At 54.8% G+C, this 16,758-nt stretch overlaps 1 protein-coding gene across 1 annotated transcript; it reads left to right on the top strand.

Moving 5' to 3' along the window:
- The first annotated feature begins 2,980 nt into the window (after positions 1 to 2,980).
- PSD4 (pleckstrin and Sec7 domain containing 4) lies at positions 2,981 to 16,182 on the top strand. The gene is made up of 12 exons (XM_008579224.1): positions 2,981 to 3,171; positions 3,312 to 4,014; positions 5,534 to 5,612; positions 6,082 to 6,401; positions 8,524 to 8,616; positions 10,260 to 10,303; positions 10,661 to 10,821; positions 12,133 to 12,203; positions 12,326 to 12,489; positions 13,004 to 13,148; positions 13,813 to 13,956; positions 15,604 to 16,182. Exons 1-12 carry the CDS (start codon positions 2,981 to 2,983, stop codon positions 15,859 to 15,861), a joined length of 2,373 nt encoding a protein of 790 aa, XP_008577446.1. The 3' UTR covers positions 15,862 to 16,182.
- The last annotated feature ends 576 nt before the right edge of the window (positions 16,183 to 16,758 follow it).

The following is a 16,758-nucleotide window of genomic DNA, read 5'->3' as shown; positions in this document are numbered from 1 at the left end:
GCTCCTCCCCTCCTTTCCCCTCTGTCTCCTCAGTGGAGGTGTCTTCCTAGTCACCTGTGGACTGGTTACTTGAGGAGACCGCTGCTGTGGGATGTTCCAGCTCCTCGCTCACACTTGGTTGTTCTCTCCAGGCAGGCCTGGGAGGGAGGTTCGGGCTCCATGGGGGTTGCCCAGGTATAGACAGCGGATCCTGAGGCTCACTCATCCCTTCCCTCTTGGAAGGAGGACTGTCGTGGGCCTCTCACCCAGAGAGCACTGAGAGTAGAGAATGTCAGCTGCTTAGAGGAGCAAGGTAGCAGGTACGTCCCCGAGATTGAGGGAGCAAGCCCTATAAATCCTCAGCCTGTAACCTGGGGTGGGTGCGTGGGGTGGGAGACAGAGCCTAGAGTGACGAGTGAAGGCTGAGCTCAATGGTTGGAGACCCACAGGAGAAGAGTGAAAGGCAAGATCAATTCAAGCAATTTGATTCAGAGCATCAAATACAAGATTAAGCATAAGGAACGGCCCCACCTTTCAGGAAGCCAGTCTTCCTGGGAGCTGACTTATGACTAAACGATAGAAGGGCCCTCAAGGCTGGTCAGGGGCTTTTCACAGTGGGCTGAAACTTCACAGTCCTGAGGCATCGTTCTGCACGGACAGGTTCTTGTTCCACTGAGAGTGGGGAATGTGGAGGCTGGGATGGGGTGGAGTAACAACCCAGAAAGGGATCCTATTTCTGAGGGACTTTTAGAAAGAGATTATATATATATATATATTGGTGAAGGGGTGGGCAGTTGGCCAGTACAGGGATTGAACCCTGGACCTTGGTGTTCTCAGCACCACACTCCAACCAACTGAGCTAACTGGCCAGCCCTAAAAGGCTGCTTGTCAGATGAATAAGACACTGAAATGCATACTGGTCCTGCCTCATTTCTCTCAGGTGCCCACAGAAAGAAAGCGAAGCACAAAGTGGTGTTTTCTGGTGACCTTAAGCAATAGGTGGACCCTACCTGAGCTCGGTCTGAGAGCTCTGAGGGTTACCATTTATGGAGTGTCTATGGTGGGCGAAGGCTGGCCATAAATCGCCTCAGTTAACCCCAGCTCCCCGCTGAGCTGGGCACAGGTTCATCCAGTCCGCTGTAGGAGTCCAGGCAGGGGTGAGCCCAGGTCCGTGGGTCCTCCATTCAGCCCCGTGCTCCTGCTGCCGGGCGTGGAGGACTCGACCCCATGACTTTGTCATGTGTGCCGGGTGGGTCCGCATTCCAGGTCAGGCCCTCTCCTTCTCCTGCCTGAGTGTGGCAGGACCTCAGTTTGAGGTCTGGAGCCCTGACAAGGATAAGCCTTGGTGGGAAGGGAGGCTGGCACTGGGGACATTCTCTCCATGTTGGAGGGAGATGTCCCTACAGCAGGGACAGGGTGGGGAGCCATTGACCGAAAGACGGGTAGTCCCTCACCAGCTGTGGGCCATTAGGCCAGCCTCTGGCTTTGGTTCCCTCTCTGTGAGACTGTGACACAGCAGGCTTGGGAGGTTGGGTGAGCAGGGGTGGGAAGGGCTTGGTTAACTGCACGAGGAAGGCGCTGCCATTCCTGGGCAGCTGGAAATCACCCGTGATTATGAGCTGGGAGCATATGTGTGTGTTTTTAACACCCTTGTTCCCCTGAATATTTCACTACAGCGTACAAGCACACACACATCCTTCAAGATAGAGACTTGTGAGTGAAAAAGCGGGGCGAAGGGAAAATAGGGAAGGATGTGGTGAAGCCAGGGGTGTGTTTAATACATGCCCTATGGGCTCGTGTGCATAACCCTGCACCTCCTCCAAGCCCGCCAGCACCAACAGGGAGACAGGTTACCATTTACCAGCTTTACAAAGACCATTGGATCCAAACAAGCCAGTTGTCTGAGGAAGCAAGGCCACTTGAGAGCCACGTGAGCTGTGGTCTGCGTGCAGAGAATGGGGACTCAGGCTTTGCAGAAAAGTACCCAGCGTGGCTCCTCAGCTGCATCTGATAAGAGCCCATCCAGAGTGTCAGTGTGGCCGGTGCACAGGGCAGTTCTGAGTAGAGGCAGTGTGGTCCTAGGCGGACGTGGCCACCACATCCCCTGCAGCCCAACCTGCAGTGCCCTTCCCCCCGGGAACCTCCCCCTCCCCATGCAGCAGGTGGCCTGCTCCCTCTGTGAGGCCTGGGCTAAGTTTAGTGGAGAGGCCCCTTACTGCTTCCACCAGGTCTGAGCTGCACAACTGTGAACTGCTTGCAAGGAAACAAGAACCAGCCTTGTGAGCGAGCCTTGTGAACAGTGCAGGTCCCCAAGACAGGAACCTCGGAAAGTGGAAATAAGGCAGGCGGTGGCCTTCCTCCCCTGGGTGCCTGCTTCTCCTGAGAGCTGCTGCATTCTCCTGGCCCCTAGTCTCTGTCTGCTTGGATCCCACACACTCTGGTTTATGTGTGGTTTTTGGCTTGTCGCTGCTTTCACAATGTTTTGAGGCATTTCTGCCTTCTGCTCTTGCTGCCAGTTGCCTCGGTCCCTCCGTTCTCTGATACAAATTCCCAGAAAAAGGATCTCATTTGGCTAGCTCATCCCTTCATCCCTTTCAGCTAAGGCACATGGGCTGCCTTCAGCCAACAGATGGGCGTCACTGGGGCAGGTGCTTCCCATGCACGTTTGTGATTCTGGGGTCAGATGGCATACATGGTGCACTCCTTACCCCCAGCAGGGCTGTGGGGGGCAGTGTCCATTTGCAGTGGTCATAGATGTGGCAGGCACTCCTAACTTGTCTAAGACACTAGACATGTGCTTCCAGGGACTGGCAGCCCGTCCCTAACCTGCATTTGCTTTGGGCATTTCCAGGGTAGATGTGGATTTGCAGTTACCCCCCCGCCTGGCTCTCCCCCTAATGCACATAATGGGACTGTGAAGGCAGACACTCCCGGGGGGCTACTGCACAGCTTCCCTCTGTGGATGATGGATGACGATAGATGCTCTGACCACCCCCAACCTATGGAATTTCTCAACGTCTATTTGGGAGACAACCTGCAGCCCCAGCCAAGAGTATGGCTGCAGGAAACGTGCAGCCATCCAGACCCTCCTGAACCTTGTAGGAAACAAATCTGGGTCTTTGACCCTCCTGAATCCACCAAGCAAGATGCTCCTCTCCAAGGCTCTGGTGTGGAGCCTACATTCCTGGAAGAGTATGGCTGCAGGAAACGTGCAGCCATCCAGACCCTCCTGAACCTTGTAGGAAACAAACCTGGGTCTTTGACCCTCCTGAATCCACCAAGCAAGATGCTCCTCTCCAAGGCTCTGGTGTGGAGCCCACATTCCTGAGGAGCTGCTCTCCCCAGGGGGAGAACAGGCAGAGAGCAGCATCACCAGGATGGCCTGGGGACAGTCGTCCTCTGGGGAGCCCACAGCAGAACCAGAGCTCATCTGCACAGGTGGCGTTCTGGGCGGGCATCCTGCAGGCCCAGATGTGCGTCCTTGACCTGGAGGAGGAGCTGGAGAAGACGGAAGGGCTCAGGGCTGGGCTGAGATGTTGTCTCCCTACAGTCCCTGCAGACCTCCCTGGAGATGCGGGCCTGCACCCCAGTCCACCCATGGAGGACTCAGGGGAAGACAGCAGCGGGCCTGAGGGGGAGAACCAGGCGTGGCCAAGGGAGGGAACACCAGGCTCTTCCCTGGAGTGGGGTGCCGAGGAGGAGAGTGTGTTCTTCAACAACCCCCTCTTCCTGGAGAGCCCTTGCTCAGAGGCCACTGCTTCCAGAGACTGCCTTTACTGGGGGATTCCAGACTCCCAGAAAGATGTGAAGACAGAATCCGAAAGCCCGCGGACCCTGGAGCCTCCACTCCCAGGAGGCACAGTGCTGTGGGAGCTGGGAAGTGAGCCAGATTTGGGGGACCACATCACTGATTCCAGTGGACAGAACACCCCTCCATTCCCCGTGCCCACCTACAAACCACATTCCTTCTGCTGGACCTCAGCGGATGTCAGCGAGGGGGCTCCCGCAGCACCTCCTGGCCAGGGGGAGGATGAGGTAAGCCCAGTTCTGGAACCAACCCCAGACTGTGCTGGGGACACAGAAGGGAGGGTCTTCCTCTGGGGTCACCAGGTCCAGCACTCTTTCCTGATGCTAGGGCCTTTTGGGATCTGGGGTAGTACAGCAGGAAACCAGGACCAGTGTGGCTTCAGAATTATAGGACATTGTATTGATGTCATGATGTCAACTGAACATGATAGCAATTAAGTCCACAAATGTCTCCATCTCACCAGCTCCAGGGGGCTATGTCCAGATACGTTTGGAGAACAAACAGCTCCTCCAATTGCAGCATGTTCCAGGCCATTCTCAGACTCTTCTCCTCCCACCTCTAAGACATTCCCAACCGTAACTGGGCAGGGATCAGCCTGCAAGGGTGACCTCTGCCCCTAACAGATAAAGGTTGATTTTAGGAGTCCTGTCTGCGCTTGAGCTATTCCAGCACTTGTTACTTTTTGCTCAGCATTTTGCATTCTCCCCACGTCCAGTGTCGATAGAGGAGGCCCAAATGACAATGGCGAGAACCCTGATATCAACGAGGGATGGGAACAAGTTATGTGAGATGACAGGGAGCACAGTTTTCCCAGGGAGGCCTCTGCATAAGAGATAAGGAGACTCAGGACGGCAGAGGCAGGCTGTGACCTCCTAATCTCAATTCCCAGAGGACAGTGGAGAAGAGCCATTAACCAGAGCAGCTCTCTCACCTGAACCCTGAGATCAGAGGAGCTTCCAAGTACTGATCAGAGTCCCTCCACCCACTGGCGGGGCACAGTGTGGGGCGGTCATAGCTCTGTCCTTCGGAGGTGCATTCTGTCAGGACCACCTTGCTCAGAGGCACTAAGCCCTCAGAGGCCTGGGAGCTATTGCACATTGAAGCTGAGAGCTGGCTCCTGCTCTGGGATGGCAGAGCCCACTCAGCTCAGTGCCTGAGAGCTATCGTCCTCCCTAAAATACAACCCCTCTTATCTGGGCAGAAGTGGGGGAGGGGGCTCATGGGTGGGGGAAAGGCCCTGGAAGCAATTTCCTTCTGGTGAAAACTCTCCTTTCTCTCTCTCTCTCTCTCTTTCTCTCTGTGTGTCTCAGACTTCTCTGGGAGACACGCATAGCCCTGCCCCACCTGCAGCACCCTCTGGGGACAAAGCAATGACTTGGGACACAGGACATGTTGGATCTGACCTTAGCCCTGCCACACATCCTGTTCAACCTTGGGCAAGTCACTTCCCCCCTCTGGGTCTCACCTTCTGCACCTGTGAAGGAGGAACTTGAACCTATCGATTTCCAGGGCCTAGCACCCACACTTCCGGAATGTGGGTCTTCTCCCATCCAGGACTCCTCTTCTGAACTGAGGGTCCAGCTTGTGGCCCACGTAGCGTAGGTGGGAGGAGGTGGGGAGGGAGAGGCTTCTGTATATACCCATGGCATTCTTCCCCTCCCTCCTTGCCCCTCTCCCAGCCTGGCCTCCCCTTTCAACTCTCAGTATCTCCAGGGCTAGTGGAAACACCTGTCTCTCTCTCAACAGGCTCCACCCAGCCCCAAGCGCTGGCAGACAGAAGAGGGTTCTTCCTGGCCCCAGGTGCTCCTTATGTCCCAGGACAGAGGTGAGACCCAATATGGGGGTCTGGGAAATTGGGTGGTGGGAGGCTTTGGGATACAGAGCAGGGACAAAGGTCATTCTTGAATTCATGGGTGTCATTAAGGGGTCCCATTGTATTGTATTGGAGTCAGACAGACTTGGGGTTAAATTCTGCCTCTGCCTCTATGACTTCATCAGTCAGGTGGGTTTTTAGACACAGAGTAAATGAAGGGATGTAGGAAAGACGCAGCCCTTTTGATACCTGGGTCTTAGGAGTTCAGCAAAAGCCCTGAGCCCACAGTTGCCTGGGGCTGAAGTCCTGGGAGCCTGCCTGCTGCCTCAGGCGTGTGGGAGAGGTCACTGCCTGAGAGAGGGACTGGGCGTGCTGCCCAGCTCCAGGGGAGGAGCCCCTGGGAGGGAGCCTCTGGGGGTGGCAGCCCAGCGTGTTCCCCTGCCTCCTGCCTAGACCCGCCTTACTCTCTGCTCTTCCTCAGGTGAGAGCGATGCTGGGTGTCCCCAGGAATTTGCTCCCCACACCTTGGTCCCCGGCCCCTGGGGGAGCCCAGCTTCTTCGCCAGAGCCTAGCAGCCCAGAGTCTGAGAGCAGAGGCCCTGGTCCCAGGCCCAGCCCTGTGTCCTCCCAGGAGGGCAGCCCGCAGCTCCGGCGCCACAGCTCGGGCATTTTTCCCAAGTGGACACTAGATGCTTTACACTCTTCACTCTTGGAGATGGATGGGACAGAGCCAAGTTCCCTAGAGAAAGAGGAGGCGGGAGAGGCCCCAAACCCAGGGGACGAAGTAAAGCACGAAGGCACAGTCAGGCCGGCGGAGGCTGCAGGCGGCCAGCCCAACGCTCACTTGACTACCACAGAAGGGTGAGTCTCAGACCAGCTGGCTCTCTGGCTCCTGGTTACGGTTGCATTTGAGAATGCCCTTGTCTGGAAGGATCATGAGTAATGCACGTTGGTTTTAACATGCTAATATTTACTAAGCAAGGATTCTGTGACTGGGCACCAGTAGAGTTTTGAGAAAGAGAGGAGGGTATAAAAGCACAAGAAACTAAAGAACAGTCCTCCACGTGGGGGCAGAGTTGGGGTGTGTTGAGGCAGGGACACCAGAGAAGTGTCCATGGCTGGACTCCAGGAGAGGAGGAAAGGGATGAGGTGTTCAGGGAGCCTGACCGGGGGGAGCATGCCCAGAAAAACGGGAGTGTGCTAGACAGGCTTGGGGAGTGGACCAGAGCTAGTGATGTGACAGCTTTGAATTTGAGGAGGTGTCTGTCTGGGGGAGATTCACCAAAGAGCCTAGGCCCAGGCTGCTGGCTCAAATCTCACCATGGGGAGGTTCGATGGACTGTGGCCAGAGGTTAGAATAGGCCAACTGGGAAACGAACCCAGGTGTCCACCTGCCCCAGGAGGCTGCATCAAGACTCAGCCCCTGGGATCTCTACATGGAAAAGGGGTTTTGTTCTCTGGTTGGCTGAATAGGGACCCCATTGAAGGGACTAGGAGGAACCAGAGATGGTTCAAGTCATGGACCTAAAGGAGCAGCAGCTGGAGGGTTAACCTCATTCCTATCTCAGTGTACTTGGGGGGTGGCCACAGAGTGCCAGTGAGTGCCAGAAACCAGAGAACCGTCTTCCTTATGCACCTGGAAACTACGCTGCTCTGCAGATGTTCAGAGGCTTGGTAACCAGAGAAGTCTCAGTAGCTAAAAAGGGAGGGCTTATTATACCCCAAAATTAAAGTTAACCCAACGCAAAACACAAGTAAGTAAAGCCACCTAAAATAGGAATCATACTTTCATAGTAAATCATGAAGAAAGGTTTAATGGGGGCTTTATCTTGGTAAATTACACTAAATATTATTATTTGACTTCATCTTATGTATAACACAATGTAGGGAGTTTAATTTTCCTGGCACAAGTTTGTTGGCCCAATGAGATGTCTTTCATTCATGCCTGACTTTCACAGTGAGATCATAAAGGTCATTTTTAAAAAATATAGCTTTATTTCTATTTTCGGTGGCTGGCTGTTACGGGGATCCAAAGCCTTGACCTTGGTGTGACAAGGCCGTGCTCTAACCAGCTGAGCTAACTGGCCAGCCAAAGTATGGCTTTGAGATATAATTCATATACCCTACAGTCACCCATTTAAAGTGTACAATTCCATGACAATTTTTATTTGCATTATGTTTTTTTTCCAAAGTGCTTCCCCATCTAGATATTATTTTAGTAACCATGCTAATTGACTAGGTCATTTCTTAAAAATGTATTTTAGGGAGCCATCAGTTGAATATCCAAATAATTCTCTGTATGTGGCAATTGTGTCATTTTTATTTCACTGATATTATTTTAGTAACCATGCTAATTGACTAGGTCATTTCTTAAAAATGTATTTTAGGGAGCTATCAGTTGAATATCCAAATAATTCTCTGTATGTGGCAATTGTGTCATTTTTATTTCCTCCGACTAACTCTGCCAGTTCCTCGTTTGTCAGTGGCTTTCCACGTGATTCCTGGAGTCTTCCAGCGTCACTTTCACGGACTTCATGATATCTTATGTTTTTTTGCAAGATTTGTAATTTCACTTTTCAGTTAGTTTCCTTTACATTTATTCTGCATTGTGGGGTAATTACGAGCCTCAGGAAGCAGTGAGAAGTTACCAACAAAGACACTGATCCATTCGTCTTAAGTGGAGAGAGCGGTGGAGTGAAGCCTAATGTTATAAGTGGTCAGTTTATCAGTGAATATTTTCATATTCGCGTGACTTTTGCTTACCTGTACGACTCCCTAACTGCGGTTAACTTGGGTCATGAATATTATATAACTAGGATACCCCCACACCTGGTGGCAATGTTGCAGGGGAAACAAGGGCAGGGAGAGGTTAGGCGGAGTGACTTTTCTGGAGTCCCAGTGGTAGGCTCTGAGTGTTCTCTGAGTCTCTTGGGTGTTGCCTGGGCCTGTTTACCCTCGTCATAACCAACCTGAATGGCCTGCGGGACGGCGGGAACTTCCCCAAGGAGCTGCTGAAGGTAGCTTCCCACCGGGGTCAGGACCCTGGGGCTTGCCATTTGGGGGTCTTGGAGCTTGGGTTCCTTGGCCCAAGGGGAATGCTGAGCTTGGACCAGGCTCTGGCACAATATCCTTGAGAGCACAGCGCTTGTTTATTGAAGGGCTACTAAAAGTGTGGTCCCTGGCCGGCGGCGTCTGCAGCATATTGGAATTCGTTAGCTGTGCAGATTCACAGGCCTCTGCCCTGGACCTGCTCAGTCACACTCTTGCTCTGGCACAATATCCTTGAGAGCACAGCGCTTGTTTATTGAAGGGCTACTAAAAGTGTGGCCCCTGGCCGGCGGCATCTGCAGCATATCGGAATTCGTTAGCTGTGCAGATTCACAGGCCTCTGCCCTGGACCTGCTCAGTCACACTCTTTGGGGCTGGGGCTCTAAGATGTTTTATTAGGTTTGGAGGTGATTCGTACCCCTTCGAAGTCTGAGAAGCACTGGTTTATTGGGTCTCTGAATGGACAAAGCGCAAAGTTTCACATGGCAAAAGTCTAGAGCTGATTTGGGAGCCTAGTGTTCCTGGGTTTGAATTCTAGTCTTGGGCAATTTACCTCTTGGTCAACTCAAGTGCCTCCTGAGGGTAATAACCACCTTACAATGTCATTATCAAGATGAAATAAAATTTGTCAAATGCTCAGCACAGTGCAGGGCACACAGCATCCGTTTCATAAGCAATTAGATCACGTGCTTTTTCATCTACTTAGTGAACATTTGTTGAACACCTGCTCATGCCAGACACCTTGCGAGGCACTGCGAAGGCTACAAAAGCAAGCAAGAGGCATCTACATCAGTACAATTTGTTATTGCAGCGGGCCCTCCGTATTCACAGGTTTTGCATCCACGGGTCCAGCCAACCATGGTGGAAAACATTTGGGGGAAAAAAACCCAATAAAAAATAATAGTATAATAAAAAAATACACATTTAAAAAATACAGTATAATTATTTACATAGTATTTACATTGAATTAGATATTATAAGTAATCTAGAGATGATTTACAGTATATGGGATGATGTGTATAGGTTATATGCAAACACTAGGATGTTTTATACAAGGACTTGACCATCTGTGGATTTTGGTATCTGAGGGGGGTCCTGGAACCAACCCCCTGAGGATGCCAAGGGATGACTGTATTTCAAAGTCCTAGTACAACACTCACGCACTCATTCACTTACCACACATTTATTTTGGGGGTCGGTCAGCCAGTTCCTTCTCCATCAGATCCCTCGACAGGATAGTAGGTGGATGATGTGTTTCCCCTTCAAGAGAACTAGTTCACACCCCACTAAGCTGGGGCAGGGCAGGGACTAGGCTGCCTTGATCGTCTTTGTGTCTCCAACACCAAGCACAGTGCCTGGCCCATGGGGAATGCTCCATAAGTAATTTGTTGCATGGATAGATGGATGAACGGATGAGTGGATGGAGGGATGGAAGGATGGATGGGGGATAAGTGGGTGGGTGGATGCTTGCCTGCTCAAGGAGGAAGGGCAGCTATGTTGGGTGGGGAAAACACAGGCTGTACACACGCCCCTATCCGGCCTCTGCCAGGCAGAGTGAGTTTAGGCCCCATAGCCCGGAGGCTTCCCTGCCCACCTGTGTGCTTCATTCCAGGCCCTCTACTGGTCTATCCGAAGTGAGAAGCTCGAGTGGGCCGTGTAAGTGAGAGCCCCCTTTCCCCTTACCTCCCAGCTCCTCACCTGTCTCTGGGCCTGTCCTCCCTCTGTCACACTCCCAAGAGTGTGACAAGTTGGGGCCCTGCAGAGGCAGGATGCCGGGCTGGTCTATGAGAGAGTAGAAGAGCCCAGGTCGTACTGGAGGAGCCAGGGCTGTGGAGGGTGGGGGAACAGTGTTTCCAGGAATTGATGGGTTGGCTTTGAAGGAGGACTCCTTTTGGAGAGTCCCGGGCCGTGGCTCCCCAGCAAGAGAGAGATGCTGAGTCCCTGGGAGGCAATGGGTACCTCCTGGTGGTCTTTGCCCAGCCAGTTCTCCCAGCCTGATTCTCTGATGTCCAGGGATGAAGTAGACGCAGCCAGACCTGAGAAGGCCCGGCCCTCTCCCGCAGCTGGCAAGATGAGCAACCCCTTCCTTCAGCTGGCTCAGGACCCCATGGTGCCCACCTACAAGCAAGGCATTCTGGCTCGGAAGATGCATCAGGATGCAGATGGCAAGAAGAGTGAGTGTCTCCTACCTGTGAACCGGGCCGTGAGCTCGGGGCGGCTCTGCTCAGGGGCGGTGCCGACGTGTGTGCCGGTGTGCACAGAGGCAGCCCGTGTCCGGGACAGGCAGCCCGTGTTCTCTCCTCAACACATCCTGCGTGGAGAACGGGGACTGTGTGAGGTGCTGGGGCGGGTACTGGGATGAGAGAGGCCAGTTATTCCTGCATCCCAGAGCCCCTGGGGTAAGGCAGAGATGAGACAAAACATCAAAGTCTGGGATAAAAGGAAGGGAGCAGAGTGCGTAGGGGGCTGCATCAAGTACGGGGATGTGAAGGAGGGAAAGGATTTGTTTTCTGGGGTGGGCTGTAGGGACAGGATAGGTAAGACTTCTGGGAGATGATAATATCTGAGCTGAACCTCAGAGGATAAGAGGGTCTGGATTTTTGATTTGTTTTCTGGGGTGGGCTGTAGGGACAGGATAGGTAAGACTTCTGGGAGATGATAATATATCTGAGCTGAACCTCAGAGGATAAGAGGGTCTGGATTTTTGAAGTCAGGAATAGGGCATCCCTCACAGAGAAAAGCAAGCAGAATTTGTCAGAACGTGGGGTGTGTTGAAAGGGAGTGGCCAGAGATGCAATGGGGACAGATGGCCGGAGTCCACGTGTGGGCCTGGATCCCAGGCAGCTGAAGGCTTTGAGTAGCAACATCACCAGAGCAGTGATTTCGGCAGACTAACCTAGAATCACAGGTTGAGTGAAGTGCGGTGACCAGGAAGGGCACTAGCATAGGCTGTGAGAAGCCACAGGGGCCTGTGCAGAGCCCCGGTGGGGTGACCACAGGGATTCGGGCCTTCTTTTTCCCAAGGAGCTTAGAACATGTCTGGCTACACAAGATTAGGGTGGGGAGGTAGGGAAGAAGGAGGGAAAGGTGGCAGTTGTGCTCAGAGCAGGTGCACAGGGAAGGACACTCCAAGCTGGGACCCAAGCCCCTGTGCCCCTCTGGATGGGAAAACAATGTTGAAATCATCTTTAAGGGACCAGAAAGATGTCTGAGCGCAACTGTGTTTATGGCTGGTGGGTTTGCAGGTGGGGGTGATGGGACGGTCTTTAAGGACACCTACCTTTGTATGTAGATAATTCCCTGCCCCTCCTCCCCCAGCATGTGTAAAGAGACTTGTATGTTTGTTTGTGACTGTGTGTATTTCTTGTGTTGGCATGCTGGTGAGGGACTGGAGGTGTGAGGGACGGTGGGGGGTGTGTGTGTGTGCACACTTTGTGTCTGGATGCGGGTGCTGCCACCCACCTTTGTGTCTGGTCCTGGAATAGCGCCGTGGGGCAAGCGTGGCTGGAAGATGTTCCACACCTTACTGCGAGGGATGGTTCTCTACTTCCTGAAGGTAGGAAGGGAGCCAACACCCTGATGGGCTGACTGGGGTAGGGGCCTGGAACTGTCGGGAGGGAGAGGAGGCAGCTGATGGTAACCTCGTCTCTGAGCCTGTGTCCCCGTGCCCGGTGGCAGGGAGAGGACCACTGCCCAGAGGGAGAGAGTTTGGTGGGGCAGATGGTGGATGAGCCCGTGGGGGTACACCACTCCCTGGCCACCCCGGCCACCCATTACACCAAGAAGCCACACGTCTTCCAGCTGCGGACTGCCGACTGGCGCCTCTACCTCTTCCAGGCACCGTAAGTCCTTGGGGTAGGAGACAAGTGGCAAGGCCTGAACCTCCTAGTTTTCCTCTCCCCTGACCTGGCTGACACCTGCTGGCCCCCGCCCTGGTGGGAAACCTTAGAATGCTGCATGGAAGAGGTGCTAGGGACCCGAGGGTCACAGAGAGTAAGAGGGGCTGGGAGAAGGGGTTCCTGCCCAGCCCCTCCCCTGGCCCACCTAGTCAAGGCATCAGCCTTTTCCTTGTGAGTCTCCATCAAGCCTCCCAGTTCTGAACAGAGAATTCCGGGAAGTCACTAACAATTGCTCATTTTTGGCAATTGATATAAAATCTATTTTCTTCCCAGATTTTCCTCTTTGACAAATAAGAGAAACCACGGGCAGAGGTCAGCCACCCTACTAGTGGCAGGGCTTCTGGCTTTTGGAGGCAAGAGTCGTGAGCGGCCGCACTGCTGTGCAGACCACAGGAGGGGGTGAGGGGTAGGTGACAGGGCCCGTCTCCTTGGGGACCGACACCTCCTCTGCCTACAGCACTGCCAAGGAGATGAGTTCGTGGATCGCGCGCATCAACCTGGCGGCCGCCACGCACTCGGCGCCGCCCTTCCCCGCCGCCGTGGGCTCCCAGCGCCGATTCGTGCGGCCCATCCTGCCCGTGAGCCTGGCCCAGAGCTCCCTGGTATGGCCTCCGGGAAGGGGTGGGGGGTGGGGGTGCACCGGAAGTCTGAGGACGAGCACTGGGGGAGGTGGGTACCTGGCGGACGGGAGGGTTGCACATCTGGGCCCAGGAGCGGGGAGATGGAGCTGCACACCTGGGCCCAGGGGCGGGGAGACGGAGCTGCACACCTGGGCCCGGGAGCGGGGAGACGGAGCTGCACACCTGGGCCCGGGAGCGGGGAGACGGAGCTGCACACCTGGGCCCGGGAGCGGGGAGACGGAGCTGCACACCTGGGCCCGGGAGCGGGGAGACGGAGCTGCACACCTGGGCCCGGGAGCGGGGAGACGGAGCTGCACACCTGGGCCCGGGAGCGGGGAGACGGAGCTGCACACCTGGGCCCGGGAGCGGGGAGACGGAGCTGCACACCTGGGCCCGGGAGCGGGGAGACGGAGCTGCACACCTGGGCCCGGGAGCGGGGAGACGGAGCTGCACACCTGGGCCCGGGAGCGGGGAGACGGAGCTGCACACCTGGGCCCGGGAGCGGGGAGACGGAGCTGCACACCTGGGCCCGGGAGCGGGGAGATGGAGCTGCACACCTGGGCCCAGGGGCGGGGAGACGGAGCTGCACACCTGGGCCCGAAAGGGGTGGGGTGTGGGGAGACTCAGGACCGCCTCCTGCTCCCAGGAGGAGCAGCATCGATCCCACGAGAACTGCCTGGACGCTGCCTCCGACGACCTGCTGGATCTGCAGAGGAGCTTACCGGAGCGGCGGGGCCGCAGCCGCGAGCTGGAGGAGTACCGCTTGCGGAAGGAGTACCTGGAGCACGAGGTGAGGCCCCGCAGCCCGGTCGTCCCCGCCCCTTCGCCCTTCACAGTTCGCCGGCCGGGCCCTCTGCCGCCCTCTCGCGGCTGCCTCCGTCCCTGCAGCCGTCACCTCCCCGCCGCGCCGGGGCAGGAGAAGGGTGCTTGTCAGGACCCCGCTGCTGTGCGGACAGTCTGCAAAATTGCGTGTGCACGGGCGTGCACAAAGTGTGCGTGTCCATGTGCACTCAGTCCCCTTCATTTCTTGTCCTGTGGGCACATCGTGGCTGCTTGTCTGGCAACACTCATAGGGGGCATTTTTATGGGTTTTTTTCTCCTGAAAGTTTATTAGACTTTCACTAAATTGAAGGAAACACTATTTTAGCTGAATTATTCCCCCAACACCTACGTAATAGTAATAGGTAGTATTTATGGAGCCCGTATTCCTCGCATGGATTATCTCATTTAATTATCTAATGACTCTGGAGTAGGTACTATTATCCTCGTTTCACAGATGGAGAAGCTGAGGCACAGACAGACTAAACGACTGGTCCAGACCTGATAAATTTACATGCTGCTCCAGTCATACACGTGCCTCATGTGTGCTCTTAACTAAGAAATGACCATTCTGAGCTCTACGATCCATGTCCAAAAGTTTTATTCCCTATCCCTCCACCCCCATGCACCCCACTTCTGCTTTGGTCTCACATCAGTGTGCATTCTGGAATCCTAACACTGAGAGCCCACTTCAGGGGTCCTGGGTGTCCTGCTTAGGGTGGGGCCCACTGGGCAGGAGGAGTAGTGACGTGCATTGAGGGGATCAGAGACCACCCACAGGCAGAGACCAGGGAGGGGACATCCATATCGCCTCCTCCCTGTGCCACTGGGTCCTCATGCAGCCTGTCTCCCCCTTTCTGGCCTGTTTTCAAGGTCCCTGCCCATCCCTTTGTCTTGTGGGTTGTGTCCATGGCTGTGAGCACCCACTTCCCAGAGACCTTGGGGTGTGGCTGAAAGGACTCAACCTCTTCTCCTACTGACCAGCTAGGACCTTTTGCTAGCCACTGGCCCTCCCTTGGTGTCATCTCTTTTATAAATCAGAGACAATGGTTTATGCCCCAGCCAACCTCCCAAGGCTGGGATGAGGATCCAGTAAGATGCAGGGTTGGAAAGCACTTTGTAGACTGGGAACTATATCCCCAGGATGTTATTACAGAGGCCTGAGGAGTATTAAGTAGATGAGGGCAGTTAGCATCATGCTGTACAGATGCCAATTGCTAAAATGCTATTCAGACTCAGGGCACAGTATAGAGGGGAGCTGCTTGTGTGCAGTGCTGCACAGATCTTGGGTACAGAGGCTTGTTACACATCTTTTAGTGTATGGAGACGTAACATGCTTAGAAATGTTAGTTACAGCACTACATGGTGTTGGTTATTAGTAGAACAGGACTGGGCTGATGTGAGTTGTTATATAACACTATTCAGAGGTGTGCTCTGCAAAGTCTGGTTGCTCTAGCACTGTACAGACACTGCTGTTGGTCCAGCCCTCTTTCTGCAGAGGTCTTTATTGCACAGCTTCCTACATGGGTGAGCTGGAATTGTGGCATCCTTCACGGGTCTAGCCTCCTCTGACCTGCAGCCAGAGGATTGCTCAGGTGGTGGTGCCTGTGTGTTGCAGAAAACCCGCTACGAGACATATGTGCACCTGCTGGTGGCCCGTCTGCACTGCCCCTCTGGCGACCTGGCCCTGTGGGAGGAGCAGCTGGGGAGGGAAGATGGAGGTGCTCAGGAGCCCAAGCCCAGCCTGAAGAAGTCCCACTCAAGCCCATCCCTGCATCAGGATGAGGCCCCCACCACGGCCAAGGTGAAGCGCAACATCTCAGAGCGTAGAACCTACCGGAAGATAATCCCCAAGCGGAACCGCAATCAGCTATGAAACCAGCACCACCTCACAGACACTGGCTCCTGCTCTGGGGTAGACCTGAGGTGAAAGCCTGCAGAGGAGCCTTATTTCAATGGGACAGTGACAAGGGATGAGGCACCATCCCTTCCCTGCTGAAGGACAACCCTCGCTCCTCTGTGGCCTCATTCCCCTGTGGCCTCATTCCCCTGCTCATTGGAGCTTTCCTGATACTGCTGCCCCTGCCCCCACCCCCACGGTGGTCCTTCAGCTGCCCCTGTCTCTGGCCACTCCCGAGGGAAGAGGGAGGTCGAAGACGTGGCTTTACTCCCATAGCCAGGCCCATGTCACCCTCCATCTGCCAGAGTCCAGAGCAGAAACCCCACTCTGGGTCTGGTGGAACTTAGCTCCTGTTTGGGAATCCGAGCACATGTGGGACCTGGGCTTCTGGGAGAGAGCTTGGGTAGCAGGGCCTCTGGGCAGTCCAACTAGAGGAGCCACAGCCCCGAGGATGGTCTTGCTCTGGGATTTAGGTGACCTGCTGGGGAAGGCCCCAGGAGAGCCAATTATGGAGATAGCAACTAGCCTCTTGTGACCCAAGGAGCAGGGTTGCCCCAGCCTTGCCCACTGAGGGGACAGCCTTTTGGGCAGGGACTTCAGCAGGCTCCCAGGGCTCAGTGAGGCTGTGGGGCCCATGCCTTTGTCTTCTACTGGCCCCTTTCCTTGGCATGCACCGGGGCAGATGGGAGAGCCTCACACGCCCAATTCCTGATCACCAGAGCAGAGCCAGTGACGAGAGCAGGGGATGGAAGGGGTGGGGTCCTCCAGATCTCCGTGGAGAACCCTGGAGCCCTGAGAACAAGGAGCCTTTGTTTCCTCAGAGCAAGGACGGTGGTTCTCCGGGTTCAGACCACTGGCGAGGGTAGACAGGTG

Source organism: Galeopterus variegatus, unplaced genomic scaffold (genome assembly GCF_000696425.1).
Source record: "Galeopterus variegatus unplaced genomic scaffold, G_variegatus-3.0.2 Scaffold1836, whole genome shotgun sequence".
Taxonomy (NCBI): domain Eukaryota; kingdom Metazoa; phylum Chordata; class Mammalia; order Dermoptera; family Cynocephalidae; genus Galeopterus; species Galeopterus variegatus.
This window is presented reverse-complemented; position numbering and strand designations above follow the sequence as displayed.

Coding starts and splice junctions, on each gene's coding strand:
- PSD4 (XM_008579224.1), top strand. CDS start 2,981: ATGGAATTTCTCAACGTCTATTTGGGAGACAACCTGCAGCCCCAGCCA. Junction 5,613..6,081: donor CCTTATGTCCCAGGACAGAG/GTGAGACCCAAT, acceptor GCTCTTCCTCAG/GTGAGAGCGATGCTGGGTGT. Junction 10,304..10,660: donor GAGAAGCTCGAGTGGGCCGT/GTAAGTGAGAGC, acceptor TCTGATGTCCAG/GGATGAAGTAGACGCAGCCA.